Here is a 23,719-nt window from a genome sequence, read left to right on the forward strand (position 1 = left end):
CGTTTTGTGAGGCCCATCGGTTGTGGTTATTCTTACGATATAAACGTGCGTAACTGCAGTGGTTATTATATATACCAGTTGAAGACTCCATTGATATGCAACTCGGCCTATTGCATAGGTAAGTTTGTTTGTATGCAGCACAGCAACAGTCATGTGTCCGTCCGCTTAAGTGTAAACGGCATTAGAATTTAATATAGAGGAATTAATAAAGGTCTGAGAAAGTCAGCAAATAGGTCTGGTGGTCGCGTTTATAGTATGACAATTTAATACAATTTTATTTCATATTCACTATATCTCTGTGGCTATTGCTTTAAAGAGTTTAAATTAACCCAGTTATAGTTAACTACTTGACTTAACGTGCAGAGGTAACAAGGACGATTTGTCCAAACAACTGCTATTTTGTGCTCAATTAAATATTTAATTGCTATACAACATTACTCGTAGCACTTTTAATCCTGGAAGTATTAAACGAGAATCGCAGAGAATAGCAACATAATATAAAATTAATGTAACTAAAACTAATTAGATATTAAGTTTGTCTGCCAGAAAATAAAGTTCGCGATTTAACCTCAATTATTGAGATTTACGTTTCTTTTATGGTTAGGACAAAGAACAACAAAATAACATTTTGATTTCAAATCTAATCTCTTGAACACCATTCCAAAGCAACCAAGCAACCCAGTACTGTAAACACATCAAAAAATAATTATGACCATGCATGTCAATGTTCATGCAATGTACAAAGGTATTATATGGTATAATATATCCTATATATGGTTATATTATACTATATAATTAATACCTACATTGCCTGAACATTGTCAGACATGCAAGTCACCTGTTATAAGTAGCAGGATTTAAGTATATATTAGCATGTAATAGGTGTCAATCTCATCAAAGTGTACATTTTTACTTCAAACAAAACCATTCGCCATTGGGCTGCCTATGTATAAACAAACACTTTATTTACCTTTTTTTAACTTCTTAATATATGTAATGTAACTGTCCGAATTAAAACAATTTTGTTCATGCCATACATTATAAACTAGAATTCATGTTCAGAAAGTTTCAAAAAATGTATAACTTTGGACATTTTAAAGCTTCAGGTACCCCAATGGCATTGTTGATGAGCAGAATGTTAGCTAGAAACAATCTTATTAATCTTTGAATAGAGAATTTCCAACTAAGTTGTTTACAAACAACATAATTAATTAAAGTCCAGTAAATTAAATGCAGATTGTATTCATCTTCTCACTACTTCAACCTTCCTGCTTTACATAGTCCCAATATAAAATCAGTATCAATCATATTATAAAATAATACATTGTCCTTACTCTGAATAAGAGGGTTATCAAAAAGCAGGCCAAGACGAATATGTTTAGAATAAGAAAAACATTGCAATTTATTTCCTTAATTCTTTGTACCAAATTTTGAACAAATATGGTGAATATGTTATAAAAATATACCATAAGTCCTTGGATTTGGCTATCTTTAAAACCAGGAACAGGGAATCAAGGAACAGGGAATCAAGGAACAGGGAATCAGGAACAGGGTACCGGGAATGAGAACTTTTAAAGTGGTGTACTTTTTTCCTTAGTAGATAACATATACCCAGTTCCAATAATTATATATACAGTTTTGTTTATACAATGACGTAAAAACTTGCTAAACATGGCTTTTATTTATGTAACAAATATCTGTCAAAGTGCACTTTTTCAGAAAAGTCACTCCTAATTTGATACATCAAACATTAGACTTCTTCATCACTTTTATCCACATCTTGACTCCACAAATTCTGCCATAATGAGACTAATGATCTTAAATAACCCATCTCATTTCCATAACAAAAATGGCAGGTTAAGACTGGCCAACCATATAAGTAAGTAGGTCTCTTTCTACAAAATCATAAGAATTTTCTTTATTTGATTTACTTGCATGTTCTCTCTAATTATGTAAAATTGAAGACAATTAAGGTACAAACATTGTCTTAAATATATACAATGTACGTATTCAGTATAAAAGTACCATTCTGAAAACAACAAAGCAGAATTAAATTTTACCAAATAATAAGTATAGTACTAATGCATGTTAAATAATTAATATACTTAGTTTGAATAACATCCGTCACCCGAATGGAATAAAGGAGCCTCGTTTAATATCGAAACTATTATCACAATTCCTTTGCTCAAATATATTACATTAAGTTATACATTAGCAACACTTTCTATGAAATTAAAAATGTGGTTGCCACTTCGAATACTTCGATATTTTCAGTGAGAGAGATGTCTCTCCACGACAGTCAAAGAGTCAATGAAGTCGCGCATGGAGTTATGCACTCGAACCCATGATTCTGTGCAGCCCGCTTGTCCAACCTCCTTTGTTCATCCAGTACATATCATAGCCTTTGGGTAAAAAAACACATATATGGTCACACTGAGTCTTCTCCATTGACATGAATCCCAAAAGAAGCACTTGGTTTGTCACTAGCTATTTGTGAATATCTACTCCATGAAAACCAGGGAATTTGTGTTAAGGTGCAACAAGTATGAATCGCACTTGATGAGCATGCCATAGAAAATTTCCAGTGGCAGAGACCAATGAAATTAAGCCAAACATTAAGGGCAGGTCTTTGATTTCTTTCTTCTAATTTATTAGGGAAGTCCATTATAAATTTCATTTGTTGAAAAGCTGCTCAAATCTAGTTAAACATCCCCTCCTGGACTAAATGTGGTTGGATTAAAATCAGATGGGGCTGTCGATCTATGTGCATCCGACTGGCTGTGGTGGAAAAAATATATCAATTAAATCTGATTATACACTAGTAGCACCCTACTCTCAATTATGGTAATATTAGGTTTGATAAAACTTACTTTTTAACAACTTTAATTACAGAAGATGTGATGCACCTGACTACACAAAAGAGCACAAAAGATAGCTAGTTCACTTTGTAACGTTTTTCACGGATGTGGATATCACATTCCTTTCATTTTGATTATTGAATGTGGATATCACATTCCTTTCATATTGATTATTGAGTGAATTTTGCCACTTGTCCTGTATTCCTATGTCCATGTCCTTGGTTAGACAACCAGGACAAGGACGACGACGAGGCTAAGAAAAAGGCCTTTGTTAGAGGAAGTATGGCTTCGGTCATGGTCCAATATTTCGCCTGGTAAGCAGCATTCCGATAACGACTTGAAATTGATAACAAATTGCGTGCGTAATGCTAATACCATGGCTATTCAAATATAACTCTTTCACGTTTTAGGCTAGACTTGCTACAAGTCGACTCTTTAAACCCACACGCGAGCTTGAGCGACCGAGTGTAGTGACGTCGCGAAAGCGAGGGAAGGGAACACGTGGAAGTTCACAGTTGGCGGACGAAGTTCAAAGAGTTCAAAGGATAAGAGCGGAAGAGTTCCCAGTGGTTGTCCATCTATTGGATCATGTAGTTGAGATATGCATGATTTGTAAACACCGACAGTTCGGTATGACAGCTTTCGAGAATGAAACTGTTCTGTCAAAAACTGTAAAACCTCTGCTACAGTGGCTGAAAATGGACATTGATTCCGTGAGACACACCAGCTAGTCCAAAGTCTCCAAGGCCCTTCATACCTCTTTTTCGATTCTTCCGCGCGTTCCCTTCCCTCGCTTTCGCGACCTCGCTACGCTCGGTCGCTCAAGCTCGCGTGTGGGTTTAAAGAGTCCACTAGCAAGTCTAGTTTTAGGCCTAATCTGCAAAATTCCAACCGTAGAATTCAAGAGAAAGGCTCACTTTATCATAAATTGACAGTTTTTATGGAAAAAAGTTGATATCGCATGACACGTACAACTTGCTTAGAACGGGATTTTATTTTATTACTCCCCCTGTTTACATGTTTTACATTCCGGGTTTTAAAGATTCCGGAGATTCTCATTCCGGCTTTTAAAGATTCCGTAGATTCTTATTCCGGCTTTTAAAGATCCCGGAGATCCTCGTTCCGGGTTTTAAAAATTCCGGAGATTCTCATTCCCGGTTCCCCATTTCTGGTTCCCCGTTCCTTGATTCCCCGTTCTTGGTTTTAAATAATAGCCCTTGGATTTAATGTTATAATTTCACTAATATAAGAGTATCTTACAAATGATTTGATTGGTCTTTTGTTATACTTAAGTCCTATAGGCTAGCCAGAACATTTTATAAACATTTAAAAAATTCCTATGTAAAGCAACAGAATGGACCTTTTCAGTAATTACGTCACCACATTATCGCTTTAAATTTAGAACCATCTGAAATGAGATGAATTTCAAGTTTTACTCTGCAAAGATGCAAAACGTCCTTCTTCGACACATGCATCAAAAAGAATTTTTCATTTTGAAAAATAAGTATGGAAATACGACATAACGCGAGAACGAGGCTCGCGGTCGTGACCCCTGAGCCTCGTTCTCGTGTTATGGCTTATTTCCACATTTATTGGTAAAATAAAAAGATCTTTTTGATGCATGTGTTGAAGAAGGAAGTTTTGCATCTTTGCACGTGGCTCGTGAAAGTAAAACTTGAAATCCATGTCAGTTAAGGTGGTTCTAAATTTAAAACGTTGTGACGTTAAAATCTTGTGACATAATTACCGAAAAGGTTTATATTCTCAAAATACTGAAAAATGCTACAGCAATGACTGCTCCTAAATTAGTTGTTACTATAAACTAGGCTATCAAATAATATATCTGGTAATCCTGAGTTGATGAGAGATATCTTTTTGCTTTGGAGGTTGGTTTTTCACACCTTCAATCAACTGATGGCCTTTTAATATAATGACACCATTGACACTGCTGATTGAACGTTTTAAACTTTGAATGTATGAGACTTGATTGATTATTAGATTTAGGTTTGCTACAAATTCTCATCTTGAATTGAGAGTAGGGACATCAGAGTTCAGGCAATCAGACCTTCCTAATAGGATAGCGATTTAATGTAGTATATGAATAGTTTTTCAGGGCACGATGCTGATTCCTCTCTGTACCCTGTGATCAATAATCAGGAATGCTACTAGAAATGCATTCAGTCCTCCTCGCCATTTTCAAGTTTAACCAAGAAAATAATCTCCTCAGGCCTAGATTTGCTATAACTTATGGAATGACTCAATGGCAAAGCGTTCATAGCCAGTATTTTTATCATTTGTTACAAAAATATAGTCATAACATTTAAGGTGATGTCACCAGTTTTCTACAGGCGTTTATATACCCTACCAACTTAGATAACTGTTAAATTTCAATATTTGAACTTTAGAAAAACATCAAATATTCTTCCTGAAATATTCTTCCACAAATTCTGCCGGAATGAGACTAATGATCCTGAATGACACATCTAATTTGCATAACAAAAATGACCGGATTAAGACCAGGCAGCTAGATCTGTTTCTACAAAATCATAAGAATTTTTTTATTTCATTTATTTGTTCTTTCTAATAATGTAAAATTGAAAAAATTCATATTTAACTACAGCTTGCACATTCAGACAGCTATAAACAAGGTACGGCTGAATTAAATGTATACAATGTACGTATTCAGTATGAAAATACCATTCTGAAATCAACAAAGCAGAAATTTTACCAAATAATAAGTATAGTACTAATGCATGTTAAATAATATGCCATCCTTAAATATATAATATCCGTATGTTGTGCGTTCTTGTACAAAAGCAAAGCCAGAACTCTTCAAGTAAAGACAACCTTTAATCTATATGTGACACTAAACTTTATACAGAAGCTGCCATATTTATACCCTCGACTTGATGTTAATTACCATACTAAAATATGCAGTACTTCCACTACATCCTCCTTTCTATACATTTTTTTAAATATTTACAAGACAGGCAGCAATTATTAAATTCGTATATTTTTGTGGTTTGTTTTTCATAAAAGTTTTTTTTAAAAAAACTCTAACTGTCCAAATTAACCAACAACGTTAGTGTCTATTAGTCCAAGACAAAATCTTTATACTTAGGGTTAGGTTTTCGTACGCGTCCGGATCTTCTTAAGGTTGTGGAAGAGGTCTGTGGGTCTGGAACGTTTAACGGTTCATGGGTACTATTGAGCGGCTTCGTTGGTGACTTGGATTGTTTGTCACATGACGTTGAAATCTCGATATCTTCTGGCTCAACACGCTGAGGCGAGGTTAGGACCTTTCTTGATGGTATAACCTGACGAGGAAGGATATCATAACCTGCAGAATGGGTAGGGCTGTTTGACCTCGGAATCACAAGCTCACAACCTTTCCGAATGTGGAGCCGATCTCTTCTATACTGTTTTCCGTTAGCTTCAACTATATAAGATCTGTCATTGTGTTTACCCACGACAGTTCCGCTAGACCAAGGATGAGAACTAGGCTTAATTTTAGTTCTAATGTTCTCTCCTACAACCAAGGGAGGTAAGGGTTTGGAAACTTTGTCATAGTATCGTTTGTTTTGCTGTTTCTTCTTCACTGTCGCTTTAACAATGGTTTTAGTGGATATTATGACAGGTTCCAATAACTCAGGCTTAATAGGAAGAGTAGTTCTGGTTCTTCTAGACATTAGTTTCTCATTTGGCGACGCCAGTTCATCAGGGGTGTTTCGCATCTCCAAGACCGCTAACCAAGGATCGCTACTCATCTTTAGTATCCTCTTCGCTTGTTTCACTGCTGCCTCAGCAACCCCATTCCCTTTTGGATAATTAGCGAGGAGGTATGATGCTGGAAATTCCACTCTTCGGAGAACTTCTTATATTCACTACTTGTATACTGGGGTCCATTGTCTGATATAACAAACTCTGGCACTCCATGTCTCGAGAAAATCTTCTTAGTTTGCAGAACCGTGTTTTGGGCACTTGTTTCCTCCAGTTCTTCGATGTCCCAGTACTTCGTTAAATTATCAACGACGACAACATATGTGTCGTTCTTGACCGAAAACAAATCTGTACTAACATACTGCCATCGACGCTTTGGAATGGGTTGGCTCTGCATCGGTTGTTTGGTTTGATCTGGTTTATGCTCTTGACAGACTTCACAATTATCGCACAGATACTTGATATCGTTGTTAAACGTTGGCCAATACAGCGAATCGCGAGCTGCTCTTATACATCTCTCTGCTCCCAAATGAGCGCTGTGTATCTGCTCAAGCATACGTGGTCTCAACGCTGTAGGTATCAAGACTCTGGTGCCTCTATAAATTATACCATCTTGCACAGAGAGTTCATCACGATAAGGCCAATACTCCCTGACGTTGAAAGGAACTTGTGTTTTATCACTGGCCAACCATGCATAATCAAGGTTGCTAAAATCAACAAGTTCTCATCTTCAGCTGTTGCCTTAGCTACTTTCTTCAACGACTTATCTGTAACGTTATGGTAGACGTTCGGATCAATATCTTCAATGTCTTTCATCAACTCGTTTTCTTCGTTGACCGTAAAAATATCATAATCATCTACTTTACTGCTATCTTTCTGACTTGCGTGAAACGGAGACCTCGAGAGATGATCACTGATGTACATACGACTGCCTTTCTGGTACGTCACTTTTAAACGATACTTTTGGAGTCGCAACATCATACGCTGTAATCTCTTTGGTGCGGAGTTAATACTTTTAGCTAATATTGTCTCTAACGGTTTATGATCAGTCAACGCATTTATTTTTGTTCTTCCATGCAAAAAATGATCAAACCTTGTGCAACCAAACACAAGGCTTAGGCATTCTTTTTCAATTTGCGAGTATCTTCTTTCAGATTGTGTTAGGGTACGACTGGCATACGCCACAGGTTTTCCATTTTGTAATAATACAGCTCCCAGTCCGTAATCACTGGCATCAGTCTCTAACGTGACTTCTTCACCCAGATCGTAGTACTGTAAAACTGGTGGTTGCGATAACATCTCTTTGAGCTTATTGAATACTTCTTCATGAATATTTGACCAGATGAATTTCACACCTTCTTTGGTAAGATTTCGCAGTGGCTCGGAGATATCAGAAAGCTGTGGCAAGAACTTTCCCAGATAGTTCACCATTCCAAGCAGACGTTTAACTTCTGCCTTATGACGAGGACGGGGCATCTCCGTAATTGCTTCCACTTTGACAGGATCTGGTAGCATTCCTTCAGCCGTCAAAATGTGTCCGTTGTACTTTACACTTTGTTGTTTGAACCTCAACTTTGATTTGTTCAACTTCAAATTGCGTTCTCTGCATCTTTCCAGTAAGCTAAGGAGGTGTGATCATGATTCTTCACAGCTTCTTCATACGAACCACCACTTCCATACACAAGCAAATCATCTGCGATGGTTTCAACCCCATCTAAATCTCCAATGACATCATGAACGTGCCTCTGGAACTCCTCTGGTGCACTGGATATACCAAAAGGCATTCGGAGCCATTTATAACGGCCCAAAGGGTGTATGGAAAGTCGTCAGCTTTGTTGACTCTTCATCAAGCTTGACTTGTAAGAAACCATCTTTAGCATCTAATACTGTGAACACCTTGACCTTTCCAAGCTTAGATGTCACATCTTCCATAGTAGGCATACGAAACCGCGGAATTTATATGTTTATTTAGTTCTTTAGGATCTAGACATACCCGAAGTTTCCCTGGCATCTTCACGTACACTGCACTGTTGACCCAGTCCGTTGGCTCTTCAACTTTGGTTAAGATTTCTTGTTTAACCAGCTCATCGAGTTTCGTCTTTAACTCGTCGCGAAGAGCTACTGGCACACTTCTCGGTGGATCTTGTTTTGGAATCGCTCCTTCATTCAACTCGATCCTGTACTTCCTATGTAACCAAGACCAGTGAACACATCTTTGTAATTGGTGAGAACATCTTCTTCAGTCAACTCTTCGTTGTATGTCACAGCGTTAACAAGTAACTCGTTTTTTACTGTAATGAGACCAAGTGCTTCTGATGTAGGTCCAGATAATAACGAACATGGTGCGTTTTTAATCACCTGAAAGACCACTTTTTCCAGGATTTGTCCTCCCAGACGAATATCCACGAATACCTGTCCTTCAGGAATTATTCTGCTCCCATTATATGTTGTCAGCTTCACATTGCTTTTGACTAGCTCTGGTGGATCTGTCATTTTGTTGTAGTTCTCCATCTTTAGACAGTTTGCAGCTGCACCATTGTCAATTTGCATCTTTACTTCATTCCACTCAGAACCTGCAGTAGCTTTAATTTTGGGCTGTACCATATACTGCTTCACACCTTTGAATGCATAGGTAGGACAGAAAAGTTCGTCACTTCCAAAACTTGAATCTGACTCTCCCTCATCCAACTGGTGTATATTGTTTTGTTGTTTGCTTTGTTGCGTTTTTTTGCTGCTTGCCTTTTAATTCTTTCTTGTCATCTCTCTTTGGTATGGACGACTTACACATTCTTGCAAAATGATTTTTCTTGTGACACTTCTTACACACCTGACCAAAGGCTGGACATTCTCTCGGTCTATGGCTTCTACCACAATATTTGCATAACACCGGTATCTTTGGTTGTTCAAACTTCTTATGTTTGAGATTTCCTTTATTTCCAACTGTGTGAATTGGACTTTCACCAAGTTTCTCTATTTGCCTCAGTTGACTTTTGGATCTTTCAGCAGCTCTGACCAAATCTACGGCGCTATCTAGTGTCAAGGTCTTCTCACGGAGTAGTCTACTTCTTACACTTTGATCAAGGATTCCTATCACCAATCGGTCCCGAATTAGCTGACTGGTAAGAGCCCCATAATCACATGTCGCTGCCAATTTTCTAAGTCTATTCAGGTACTGATCTATACTCTCATTATCCTCTTGTATTGCAGTATTAAACACATAACGTTCGAAAATCGTGTTCTTTTGCGGCTCAAAATAATTTGTTAATGCTTCTAATAAACTGTCTGGATCAGTAGGATCTCCAACTTCTAAGTTTTCAGCTATTTGATTTGTTTCTCGACCCAGCACGGTGTATAATGTTGCCAACACTACACTTTTATCTCTTTTATCTAGTCCCGTAGCTAGTTTATAATTATTCCAACTTTTCTTAAAGTATTTCCAATTATCTGCTAAATTTCCTTTTGTATTCATAGACACAGGCGGCGGTATTTGACTGTAAACAGTTACTGAAGACATTAACGGTGCTTGTAAAGTTCCCTCTTCAACTGACATATTTGTATTTCAACATGAACTATACATAAATGTCTACTTATCTCTTTTCATCAGTCAATACGGTACAATCTTGTTTCGTGGGCAACTATCCCAAACGGCAACGTCTTGCACTCTTGCACTGTCGGCTTGATTTCTTTATCAATTCCTCGGCCAACTTGGCGTATATACTGATATACTGTGTTCAACGTGATTCAGTTTACACCTGACACCATGTTGTGCGTTCTTGTACAAAAGCAAAGCCAGAACTCTTCAAGTAAAGACAACCTTTAATCTATATGTGACACTAAACTTTATACAGAAGCTGCCATATTTATACCCTCGACTTGATGTTAATTACCATACTAAAATATGCAGTACTTCCACTACACCGTATATAGAATAACATCCGTCACCCAAATGGAATAAAGGAGCCTCGTTTAATATTGAAACTATTATCACAATTCTTTTGCTCAAATAGATTATATTATTATAAATTAAAAAGATGGTTGCCACTTCGAATACTTATATTTCGATATTTTCAGTGAGAGAGATGTTCTCTCCACGACAGTCAAAGAGTCAATGAGGTCGCGCATGGAATTATGCACTCGAACCCATGATGCTTTGCAGCCCGCTTGTCCAACCTTTTCTTGGTATCAATCAGAACAATGGATTTTGATTAAGTTGCTCGTCGTAATGCTCAATATGCAACGGGTCGATATGCTAGATTGTTTTGTTACAGCGAGAGTTGAGAGTTTATTGCTTTGTTGACGTGTGAACGTGGTGGATATAGGCATGTTGGTCGTATGATGTTTACGGTAATATTTCTTCCAGAATCTACGATTGGTGATTAAAAAGGAATTTTATTCGTTTGGCAGGCTTGGTTATCATTCAGCCGATGCTTGTAAATTTGACTTAGTGGTAGGAAAAGCAACACCTCCGAACTTAGCGCAGTATTTGAAATGTGTATGTGATAGGATTTATCTACGAGGGAGTTTTGTGTGATTGGATTTATCTACGACCCAGTTTTGTCTGTAGCCCTGGGAGCCAGTAGAATAATAAGTTATTGTACATATAGAATATGTAATCAAGCTACAAGATTATACGTATAGAATTTATAATCAAGCTACGAGGGAATAAAAGGCGATCATTAGTGAACTGTGTACACTGAGGCGGAAGTATGTTGAAGTAGAATCGATTAAGGAGTGGTCTACAAACTGAAATAATATTATTCTGATTATACTCGATAAATTAAAGCGTAAGAATTACGTAAAGCGTCGCACTTTACATTATATGGATCTTCAATTAATGATCAAATAGTTGATCTTCAATGATCAAATGCTCTGTTATAGTCTTCAGTGACTTGAGCAAGACACTACGTTGTAAACGTGTTAGCAAAGTTATTAGGGAGAGCTCTGACATCGAGATTATCGCAGCTAGTTGCAGAAACCACAGGAAAGGAACAACTCGCCGAAGGAAACAAGTATATCGTAGCCTGAGAGACAGTTTCATAATACTAGAATAGGAATTATACTTTAATAGTTTTAGTCTTAGTTCTTTGTAAGAAAATACAAAAATATATATACTGAAATTCTGTATATGAAGTTATATTTGCCGACACCCACACAGACGGACTAAAATTCGTCACATTGTCTCCCAAGAGTGTGGTGCACAGCTTTGGCCAATTTTCCGATGCGCGATTCGATTTTGATCGCATGATACGGCAATTCCTCCGAAAGGAACAAATAAACCGTTCCTTTGATGCTGTTCGATTAAGTTTAGATTGAATTGGGGTAAGAATATATTTAATACATGTAGATTCTGGTCCTATTTTAATCATATCGCTGCTATTTCGCCGTTTAACAAGATGTGGCCGTGTATGGTCGCGTTGACACGTCGCAGTTTGCACATGCAGGATTGAAAATTTAATATAACTATATAAGCACGAATTCCAAAGGCAAAGTGTAAGACAAAGTGAATGTATCATGCGGTTTATTTACATTTTTGAACAATTAAACTTCTATACTTTTTAAAGTAGGATGTGCTTCTGAATTTCGCGATCGAACAACATTTTGGTTCGCAAGGCATCTAAATGCGAATATGAACTGTTTTGTTTATGTTCAGAAGCTTTATATTAAAGACTGGCACGTGCGCGGCACGCCGGAACCATTTTCAGTGGTTTACCTTATATCTTTCCATGTATTGAAAGAAAACTTTCTCATTGACCAGCATTAACAAAACTTATATGCCACACTCAATTAGTGTAAGTGTGGCTGAGCTTTTTGAATACAGGCGTATGACTTGATTTCCAGCATTTGGGGGACAACTGCTTATGAGTCCACCACGGTGGAGTGAGGTCTTTTGAGAAAATACCATATATGGCTGCACATTTCTCATTTTATCACTGCACATTCTACATTTCTCATTTTATCACTCCACAAAATTAGTTATCACTGCACACTAAAATTAGGTGTATGTATAGTCCGTTTTTATCTGCTTACAACCGCCGCAAGAGACGGACCATTTTCCTTTTACATGTAATACATCTTCGACAAGCTCCTGAAATAAAACAGGATCTCCTTGCCTCTTGAACTTACCACTATTTGCAGCGACTACAGATTTACTATCTTGGTAGTTTTCTCAATATTGCATGCCATAATTTGCTGGAATATGATTCTAAATTAATTTGATTTGATAAAAAACTAATTGACCATATTATATTGGCCAATTGTAACATTCTCAATTCCATAACACCTTCAAAAAGTCCATTCTTATATTCTAGGTTCAAGATTACTGAACTGTTCAGGCGAAGAATATTGTTTTGGTATGTCGATTCTTTTGGAAATTTTTTCCTAGCATTGAAATATTTGCTTTTTATTTTGCTTTTTATTTTTTCCCTTTTTTGCTTTTTTTTTAAAGTTTTTAGAGCAAGTAGAGGAATCTCCATTTAGCTTTAAAAAAAAGTAAATCCAATCATAGTGATTCCAGCTTATTTCTTTTCAAGAAAATCGACCGCCGTATTTCAGCATGCCTGACCGATTGTACGCTTTTGAAAACAGCAAATTTGTAGTGCCTGTTACTGTAATTGATCCAGAGGGCTATCCATTGACATACGACGAACCTACGACCATGATCAACGGTAATGTATCGTATGACAAAATGCGGAGGCTCCTTCACTTGTCTGTAATGAAATCTGGAAGTGTCTTGTTGAACGTGGTTGACAAAGAGAGGCTTAAAGCAAACCATACTATAAATATCGTCACAAAGTCTTGTCCTTGCCAAAAACGAGGTATGTTATATGAAATATTAATCTATCAGTAGGGCCGAAACTAGTGCGATAATTGGGGTGGGGTGCATACTCAGATTCTGTTCTGCCTGCCCGCCGGATTTCTTTTTTAAAACGCATATACGTACAAATATATATATTTATATTGCAACCGCTTCCCCAATTATTGCATCTAGTTTCCCTGCTTATCAGTAACAGAAGTCATTGTTGGCATCATTTCCAAAACTCTATACATAATGGTCGGTGAAACACTCATTAAGCTAATCGATGTGTGATGTTAAAAAATACTAGCATGCACGAGCGTGGTCATCGGCAAAAGTTCACAAGGAGTGCATTTTTTTGTAGCTATAAAAGCTGTTTTTATTGATAATCGATTTTCATGAATTGGCTTTCTGATTGTTATATTGTCTTTGTCCAGCATCAGCTAGCAAAGAAAACCTTTTCCTGTATTCCCCTAATGGAATACGTTATTCTGTTATCATGCAGGCCAGGAGATTTAGCATCGTCAAAGACGACGTGAAAATAGCGAAACTAATATATAGGCGCATCACACCAGTTATTTGCCATTTTCACGTCCTCTTTTACGTCTACGTCCTCGTGCTAAATGTCCCTTTTGCATTACGTTCATCTCCAATTGCATTTCTAAATTTTACGCTTTTTTAAAAAGCTTTACCGTTTTACTCTAAAATAAGGTAAGCTATATTTTTCAGGGTCAATTTTTTAGGAAATGTTGCCTGGGTGCGGTTGTGCTAAATTTTCGGAGGGAGGGGGCATTTTTCCCTGGTTAACGGACCGAAAGCTCTGCATATAATAAATATACCGCACAAAATGGCCAGAAAGTGTGTTGGGTATATCATCCCGCATTTAGGTTAACACATATAAATTATCTAAAACGAAAACTGCAATGTATAACTCAATATAACACCGCTTATATATAAATCTCGGTTAATTTTGACACAATACATAGTTACTAAAATTCGAAAAGAACGTTCGCGAATATTTTACAAATCTAATATGTGTTATTTAATTTTTTATAAGGTGAATGCTTTGGCAAGAAGAGAGTATATCTACAGACCTCGAAGACCTCTCAAACTTCATATGTTACTGTGTCAAACCTTACACAGGAAACTTGTGTGAAAGTAGTCCGTGTGATAACCTACCTTGTTTCCCTCGTGTGAACTGTTCTGTAACAAATCTTGGTTACACTTGTGGCAATTGTCCACCGGGTATGAAAGGTGATGGAGAAAATTGTCAATATATTTTTTCTCATGGTAGGTAATAGCTATCATATACCCTCCAAACCCCCCAACCCATATAAATTTTCTAACTGTCATGTTACTATCCCTATGCTTAACTAATTTTGTTTATCCCAGGCGAGGGGTTGCTGCATGCATGTATTTCTAGTATTTTTACTTAAGAAGACAAAAATCCTAACTCCTTGCCTATTAGTATATTGTTTACGAACAACCGGGTTGTAACAGTTCATATGTGCATATATGCAAAACAGAAAGAAATTTGGTTACTCGCACTCGTTTATCGAAACATTCAGATCCACTTTAAGTTCCATTTCCCGACATTTATCGTAATGTGAACGAGCCCCTATAGCCTATAGGTACAATTATGTGCCATGTAAATATATAATTCCATGTTTGGTGACTGGTTGGAAAATATTGGGGTAAAAACTCTAATATGCGACGGTTTGGATTTCTTGTTAGAAATGATGCAGGTAAATTTTCTAAACCATGTGTTCACTTTTTTAACTCCACAGATAAGGTGGTGGTTAAAGGAGAGATGACTTTCGTTTTTGGAATAAAATGGAATATCGATCTTTTGGACGGGGCTTCTTTTTTCTATAAGCAGAAAACAGCTGAAATTGAAACCCAAGTATTTGATTCTTACGACGAATACTATATGGGAATAATTGCAGTTGATATCTTCGCTATCTGTGCAGTTTCGATTCGGTTTGTTCTTGTTTTCTAGATTGCGCTGGTTTATGGCGATGTTGGAGACTTTCTGAACGTGTTTGTCACCCGTTATCGGTACGTTTTTTTTTGCTGTTTAAGCTTCGTGTTATTACAGCCCATACCGAGCAGTATTAACACGAAGTTCTAATATACATTTAATACACAAATTTAATATACATGGCTTTGAAGTGAAAACTTTGTTCGTTTTACAATACTGTATTGCGTCAAAATCGGTATGGAAAGTAAGTAAGGAAATTTGTGGTGAAGAAGTTCAAAAGTTCTGAAGTTGTAAACTTTGCAGGACAATATTTAGATTCATTTGGTTTTGTTAGCGTAAAATTTAATATAAATGTTTTAGGCACCAGAAATAATGCAGCAACTCTGGCGAATTGATACCTGGCCAAATAATTTCCTAAGCTAGCCAGACCTAAGGTTAAGCTTATGTAACAAAACGACTCAAACATAGAGTAGCCAAACCGTACGTGACTCAAAGAGTCGCGATCGATAGCTGCACACATCGTTTTCCCAGTGTATTTAGCAGGCAGGTTATGGACTTTCATTGCTGTACAGTTAAACTTAACTGAAACTTCAAACATCAAAACAGTACAAATTCCTAAAGGGCTAAACGTCGATGCAATGTTGTTTTTCAAATATTTATGCAGTTATTTCAGTCGACTTCACAACCTTTGAAGTGACGACATACCAAGCTTATGATTTTGCAAATGCAAAATTAACAAAATGGACAGCTTCCTCCTGTTTGAACTTTGCACTTTAAGGCTTATGTCGCTCTTCTTTCAGCCACTAGCCTTGAACTGTATCTGGGCCCTCCTGATAATCTTTTTCACATGCAGTGTTTATATAATTTTATTTTGATGCCATATTTTATTTTGATTTAACGTTTACCAGTCTTTACTCGTCCTAATTATGTGACCATTTAACGTCAACCGTCCCTAATCCATGATGTAAAATTTGGAAACTTTATATTCCGCTATGTTCTGTCACATACACAGGTGTAATTCCTAATTTCCGGGCAAAATTAGTTTCCTCGCACGGCGCTCCGCTCACTTTTTTGAATTTGCCTTGTAACTAGGTCTGATTTAAGATAGCAGTCACCAGTTGCCTTGCAACATACCATCCATTGCAGTAGCTAGGAAATGTTAAATGAGAGCATTGAGATGGTTTATGCAGTAACCTGCAACAATTTCAAACAAGACAGTGTGCTGGGGAACACGGGTGACGAAGCGTTAAGCCTTCTATATAAAATTATAACAGGTCGAAGTCACCAGTTGGTCAGTTGGTATAATTAGGTGAATACCTCCGTGTGCCTGCTATAACTCGATCATGTAAGTTGAGATTGGTTGATGTTAGTTCTCTCCTGTGTTCGAGGGTTTTCGTCGGGTACTCCAGTTTTCTCTCTCTATTATAGTTGGGAACAATATACACCCGATATTGAGATTTTGAAGTGACGCTTTCAGCGCAAAATTTGAATTTTTTTGAACTTTCGCGCATTAAACTTGACTTATCTTTTTTTTTGAAAATGGAAAGGTTTTTAGAAACACCAAATTGCATCTTTTTTATCCTCGTGTGTACGAAATTGCGCGTTTTGCAATAATTGATCATCTTATGTTGGAATCTTCATTTACGTATTTGAGAATACAGTTTCGTTTGTGTACTTTTTGTTGTTGAACAACTTTTTACGATTCCTCCGTATGCTCCTTAATTTAAATGTACTTACGGTCATGCAAATGAAGTGTCATTTTTGTGTTTTCTGGGCTGCTTGCTTTGACAGTTGCCTTGTATACAAGAACGGTGCAAACGTTTCAAGTTACTCAATATCCTTGTTAGAATTCCGAGTTTGTTTCCGTCCTGAGGCCTTTTTTGGGAAAATTTTTAAGTGATGTCGCCATAATAAAGGTCTTATTAAAAATTTGGCATAAATTACTTTCTCTGCTTAGACCCTGTTTACATGTAGCGAGTTATAACGGCTAAGCGAGCTGGCGAGGTGAAAACTGCATAATATAATGAAAGACTAATCAGGTTAAGCCTTTGATGTGATGCGCTTTTTATCTCACCTAGCCGGGATAACTCGCTCCATGTTGACAGGCCCTTATATACGCAAAATACATTGGAAGCGTGCATGTACAGAGGCTTTGCACGGTTCACGTGACGTGAAAACGCCGCCATCTTGGTGGCCTTCGAAATTGAAAAATGGCGGCAAGTACGAGCACTATTAATTAGCGTGTACCAAGTTTACCTAATTATCGCGATTCTCTTAGCGCAGAACATGTAAAGATATACGATGAAAAGTGAAAATTTACTGCAGGTATTGATTCTTATGCAGTTTCTGTACGTTTGTACTCCACTGCCATGGAGAATTATCTTGAAATAGATTATCCGGATATCGTGAACTATTTCTTCTTTGCAAAAAGTAGGTTCACAAAAGGGCAGCTTAAAGCCAACAAAAAAGTCTGGAGGCTTATCATTATTTTGTAGCCGGTTGGGTACGGAGCATCCATGTTGGAAATGTGACATTTCTTAAAAGTGAGTTTGTCAAGTTTAAATTTTGTGTCATTACAAATAAAACATCCAACAATTTCACAGTATTAAAGATTTATTACAAATATCGTCTTCTTTATAATAATAGGTGAACAACTCAGCGCCTAAATGAAGCTCCATTGAGCCCCTGGGCTGCTGTCCAAAAGAATGGCACTGTTTTAACCGCGCATTGCAACTGTTTGGCTGGCCTTGTTGAAGTGTGCTCTCACGTTGGTGCTGCATGTTTTGTTTGCAGTAGAGGCTGAAGTAAGAGTGGTTAAATGTAAATCGTGTACTTCAAAACTTATGGCTTATTCCGGCTTCAGCAACAACTGTGCCTTGCGCTGAACTACAGAACATCGATTTTACTGCAGCAAACACTAAAAAATAGGTACGCAACGCGTACATGTGGGTAGCCTGTAAACATTATTAATGCGATAAAGCTGCTATAGTGGCGAGTAAATATCAACTGATGCAATAAAATATTATTTTCTAGTCTTATGTTCTAATGCCATAGACAACGGAATAAACGCCCTATAGTTAGCTGGTTGAATACAGTTATAACGAAGTCGATTTATAACGCAATCTATATATTATAATATTTTATTGTATTAAATACATTTTAGGACAGATTAAAACATATATAAAAGCATTTTTACAAGACATAGGAAATGAAATTTTTTAAGCAGAATAGGTGAATACAAGAAAAAGGAGAGTAAGGTTCCGGGATGGTGGCACATATCGTCTGATAACATAAAGCTTAGTTTAGAAGGAGAAAGATCTTAACAAAGATTTCATTGAGGATAAACTACTTGATTTGCCAGATCATTTTACAGTCACATAACAAAGAGTCCAAAATTGTTTCAAACATTTCGCATTAACATTTTTTAAGGACTTATCTATGTATCTGAACAATATTTTAAAAATTTTTGATCAGTTGAAATGCACGTTTGTTAACAGTTTTGTTTTTTGAACTCCAAAGCATTTAGTTTAATAGCCGCATGTCCACAAGCAAGAAATTGACAAGTGAAATATTGCATTATAATTTATAAAACAGGGCAACTTGTTACTACCATTTGCCAAATTATAATTTATAAAACAGGGCAACTTGTTACTACCATGTGCAATAAAGTAATGTATTTGGTTTGATAGCTGCATGTCCACTAGCAAGAAATTGACAGGTGAAATATTGCATTATAAGTTATAAAATTAGTGTAACTTTGTAGTAGTAGATTCAACGCTCACCGATCACCGCTTTTTCGTCTTTAAAGTACTCAACTTCGCTTTAAAATTTGACAAACGTATTAACGTAACTTCGGTTGCTTCGTCCTTCGAAAACAACGAAATTTTCCGGAAGTAGAACGTACCGTTCGTCATCTTTCGTATATCCGACGATTGCCGAAGATGTGGCACCCACAAACATACATCCGGACACATTTTCGACTACATAGTGGTTAGCCGCGCATGCACAGCTACCCACAAAAACTAAAACTAGATGACAAAATATCTGAATTAAGGTAGACACCATCAACAGCTACAAATTACATGTCACATGATGTTCCTTCCCAAGCAATGGTGGACTTGTTTTTCCAAAAACTGCACAATTCTGGAAAAAATCCTGCAATATTGTCTCTGGTGGTTCCATACAATGAGAATTATGTGCGAACTACTCCAACTTGCCCAAATCCTGAGTGAGGCCAAAATTATTAATGCATGGTCATTCTTTATATTATACATGCTGTTGGAATAAGAGAGCCACTGGACCCGGTTATAGTGGAAAAACTCTCAGAGCTAGCCCAAGAAGGTGTGAACTCAGTAAGTGAGGCAGGCAGGTACCTTGATTTGTTCGTGCAATGTCACCTCCTCAAGGGATGCACACCGGCAAGCAAAACAAGTAGGCGATATTATCCTACTAACAAGGACATTTATAATAATTTGTATAAAGGAAACCAAACCATTTCTCCACAATTGACCAAGAAAATTTGAAGAGACTGGTCGAAAAATGGACGAATGAGCACCCAAAAGACTCTACTCTATTGTCTTCCTCATTCTGCCAAACCAGTGCCGGTTTATTCTGTTCAGAATGATTATTGCGTCACCTCCGACGAGGACTCAACCCAAACATTACTGCCCTGTCATCAGACCAGCGATCAACGACACCTCCTCACAAAATATGGTAACCAAATGTGTCTGCTGGATGCAACCTACAGAACAACAAAATATGACCTTCCATTGTACTTCCTCTGTGTAAAAACGAGTGTTTGTTATCAGTTGGTCGGCTCATTTGTCATACAGTACGAGAACACACAATGTATAACGGAAGCATTAATGGTTTTCAAGGAGTGGAATATAAATAGATTGACCACTTCACGCTTTATGGTGGATTTTGCTGAGGAAGAAATTCAAGCCCTCGAAATAGTCTTTGAAGGTAAGGAAGTTACAAACAGAGGAAAATAGGTTGTTTGAATTGTACTGGCGCACCTCAATATGTTATTTACATTATTCAGATACAGAAGTACTTGATTTTCATCGAGAGAAGTCATGGCAGGAAAGGACATCTAAACTAACAGTGGTGTTGCTCACGACAAACAACATCTACTGCATCTATTACGCAGCATCGCAAACGCAGCTACGTCTGAGGAGTGTCGAAAATCAACGACATCCATCCCTTAGAGTAAACTTTGGAAAAATAATCTGAAATTAAGGAATTGGTTTGGTAACAAGGGGCTGCCAAACATCAAGGTACAAAGCAGGAATCAACAGTTACTTGACTTTGATGCATGATGTAATCAAACTTTGAATTAAATTTTGTTTAGTTGCCTGAAGATCGCTTTACTTTTTAGTTTAGCGTGAAAAGCCGTGTGTAGCGACGGCTATTTTAAGATTAAATATTTAATTTATTAGTTTTTGCTCTGCTTTTATTGGTGCAAACAATTTCCTATTAACTATCATCTATTTATAGAATTTACATTATAACATACTTTTTAATTCTCAGAGATGGTGCCAGGCTTATCGGGCTGAAGATTTCATTTGTGCAGTCAATACTAACAATGGAATTGAGAGACAAAATAAGGCATTTATTCAAATATGAATATTTGCTTGGGAACAAAGGATGCTCTTTAACAGACATGCTAAAAGTTCTTGTGAATCAGTTTCTTCCAAAAACCTTTAAAAAGTAAGCATTACCTAATTGTAAAATTGTATTGCAGTACCAATGGAATTTCTTAGAAATATATTTAAATTTCACATATGTGGAGTATGTAAAAAATTGTACTTTTTTACCTTAGGTATGTTGAGCTAAATGTGAAATGCCATGATGGTTATCGTGCATACCACAAGGACCTTCCCAAATGTTTGCACAATAGACCGGCAAAAATGGTGTCTCATATAATGAAGCGCTGGGAAAGTGACATCACAAATAATATGGTCCAAATGGTATCTTCTTGGGTCTTTGACGTACAGAGTTCAACAGGAGTGAACCAGTACAGATTATTCTTTAGCGATGAAAAAACTCTTCCAAACGTGCTTGGACTGGAGACACAACAAGCTTCTTTGCAAACACTTTTGTGCTTGTGTGCAAGCTTTCCCAGAATGGAGATGGCAAAACCTCAGTGCCAATTGTTCCACTAGATAATAGTTCTCCTGAAAATAAAGACACTGTTGAACAGGAAGAAAATGTAATCAACAATCAACCACCAGCAAAAAAAGAGACAATGTTGATTTCACACAATCTTCACCAGCTAGAATGGACAATAAGGATTACAAATCACTCCCACCTAAAAAAGCAAGTGGCAAAAAGGCCATTCGTCTTGAGTGCCGCAATTTAATGAAGGAACTTTCAAACCTTACATTTCTTATGGATGACAAACAGCAACTTTCCAGTCTTGCCAGTGATTTGGAGGAGATTTTAGAAAAGGTACGAAGTACAGCACCACAAGAAGCAGGTATATTATCATACTACAGAAATCGAAAGTCAGCAAAAATCCAGTGACCACAAGAGAGAGAAAACACTCCACTAAACATGGTCAAAAGAAAAAGGGAAACATCAAAACACTAACAACCAGAATTTATGGCCGCCCAAAACACCACTACACTGGCCGAGTTGGGAAGCATGCTGAATTAATGAAGAAAAACTTCAAAGTGCATGTGTCACTTGCTTCAGATAGACCAAAGAAAAGATGCTCTACAGATGTGGTTGATCTCAGCTCACCCAGTAAGAAGTCTTTTCGTCATCTAGAAAGAAAGCTCTGGGTATGTCTGCCGAATTTGAATTTGTGTAAGGATGATCAGCATGAACTAACTTCGGGTAACCTTCTAATGATAATCACATGAATGCAGCTCAGATTCTGTTGAAAAACCAATTCACCAAAGTAGATGGTTTAATAGACATCTTAATAGTATCAAACAAACTCACCCAAAAGGATCCAACAACATCTATGTTGAATGCAATTCAGATCCATAACCTTCCTGGACACTGGGTTGTATCACAATCAAATGGGCAGTCAGTGATTGTCTACGATTCCCTTTATCCTGGGATGACACAGCCTTTAAGTAAGCAGTTGGTATTTCTATACAAGAGTCTGGCAAAAGGTAATCTTTTGCAAGTGAAACTAAGGTGCTATCAGAAGCAAGCAGGTTTTGTTGACTGTGGTTTGTTTGCAATAGCAAATCCACTAGCCCTTGCTAAGGGGGCATATCCTGGAGCAGTGACCTTTACACAGGGTGAGATACGTGAACATCTTAATAAATGTTTGGAGCAGAAAGAACTAACAATGTTTCCACATGCTATCAAGAATCAGCCATGTCATATTCGAGAGAGGTTTATAATGATAAAGTGCTGATAAAACATCTGCATAAATATAAACGTTTTCCACGAATTAAAGGCACTATAATACTGTTAATAATAATGTACAAATGTCATGTAATGTGTACAGTTGTGTATAATCTCAGAAAAAAATTATAAAAAGGTGTAAGTGATATATGATACATGCACATTCTTGTAAAAATAAACAAAACAACTACGATAGTTGCTATGTATGTATAGTAACAAAGAAACACAGTTGCCTGAAATAAGGGAGATACGTATAAAAATCAGCAGTTTAAAATGAATTTGAATCACGTACTCTTCACCCGTCTTGATTGTGACAATAAGTCATAGACGCACTAATAATGTCTACTATTTCTATGCAATAAGTCAGTAATTGCACATATAATTATGTAAATTACGATCGCCCGTTTTGCCGCTGATTTCGTTGATTTACGAAGATTTGTCAAACTCATTTCCAGTCCTCCGCGCGGAAACCTTATTTTGAAGTATACTATCTAGCGATCTTCGTTTTAAAAGTGTCATGTGCCTTACTCCCTGTTGGGAACAAACCCAACTGAATGTCTTATTAAATCCTTTATCATTCACCAATCATCATACGCTTCGTTTTATACTCTCGTTATATTTACTCTCGTTGTAACATCGTTACATTTCAAATGTCAATATCGATATATCGAGGTTAACAAAGGTTTGCTGTAAAGAATTGCTGTAAAGAACCGTTAAAACATAAATTTAAGCTATCCTTAGTAGAAACAAATTTAAATGTACTTACATCTATGGCGAATTTAAGTCATTTTATCTACATGTGTCACAATCAAATATCATGCTAAACTCGAAGAATTGGCGCGAAATAATTAATATAATTATTGCGTCTCTGTCTGGTTGTAACACTCCCTACTACCCAGTTGCAACAACAGATTTACAGCAGTTTGTTAATGTGCAGCAAACAAATGTGATTTTATCTAGTAAACAGGGTGTGTTCTTTTCAACAGACATCAGACTCTG

General features: G+C 37.0%; 2 protein-coding genes across 2 annotated transcripts in view; one reads left to right on the plus strand and one right to left on the minus strand.

The window, feature by feature from the left end:
• Nucleotides 1–5,950: 5,950 nt before the first annotated feature.
• LOC114535193 (uncharacterized protein K02A2.6-like) lies at nt 5,951–7,134 on the minus strand. The gene is made up of 2 exons (XM_028556573.1): nt 6,747–7,134; nt 5,951–6,675 (listed from the first exon to the last, which is right to left on the minus strand). Exons 1-2 carry the CDS (start codon nt 7,132–7,134, stop codon nt 5,951–5,953), a joined length of 1,113 nt encoding a protein of 370 aa, XP_028412374.1.
• Nucleotides 7,135–14,572: 7,438 nt separating this feature from the next.
• LOC114535194 (von Willebrand factor D and EGF domain-containing protein-like) overlaps nt 14,573–23,719 on the plus strand; it is a 134,967-nt gene continuing 125,820 nt past the window's right edge. The window contains exons 1-3 of the mRNA XM_028556574.1: nt 14,573–14,661; nt 15,159–15,274; nt 15,371–15,429. Coding sequence (XP_028412375.1) covers nt 14,619–14,661; nt 15,159–15,274; nt 15,371–15,429 — 218 coding nt within the window. The 5' untranslated portion in view covers nt 14,573–14,618. The remainder of the gene's footprint in view (nt 14,662–15,158; nt 15,275–15,370; nt 15,430–23,719) is intronic.

This window comes from Dendronephthya gigantea, unplaced genomic scaffold (assembly GCF_004324835.1).
Source record: "Dendronephthya gigantea isolate DGI-Jeju-01 unplaced genomic scaffold, DenGig_1.0 000112F, whole genome shotgun sequence".
Taxonomy (NCBI): domain Eukaryota; kingdom Metazoa; phylum Cnidaria; class Anthozoa; order Malacalcyonacea; family Nephtheidae; genus Dendronephthya; species Dendronephthya gigantea.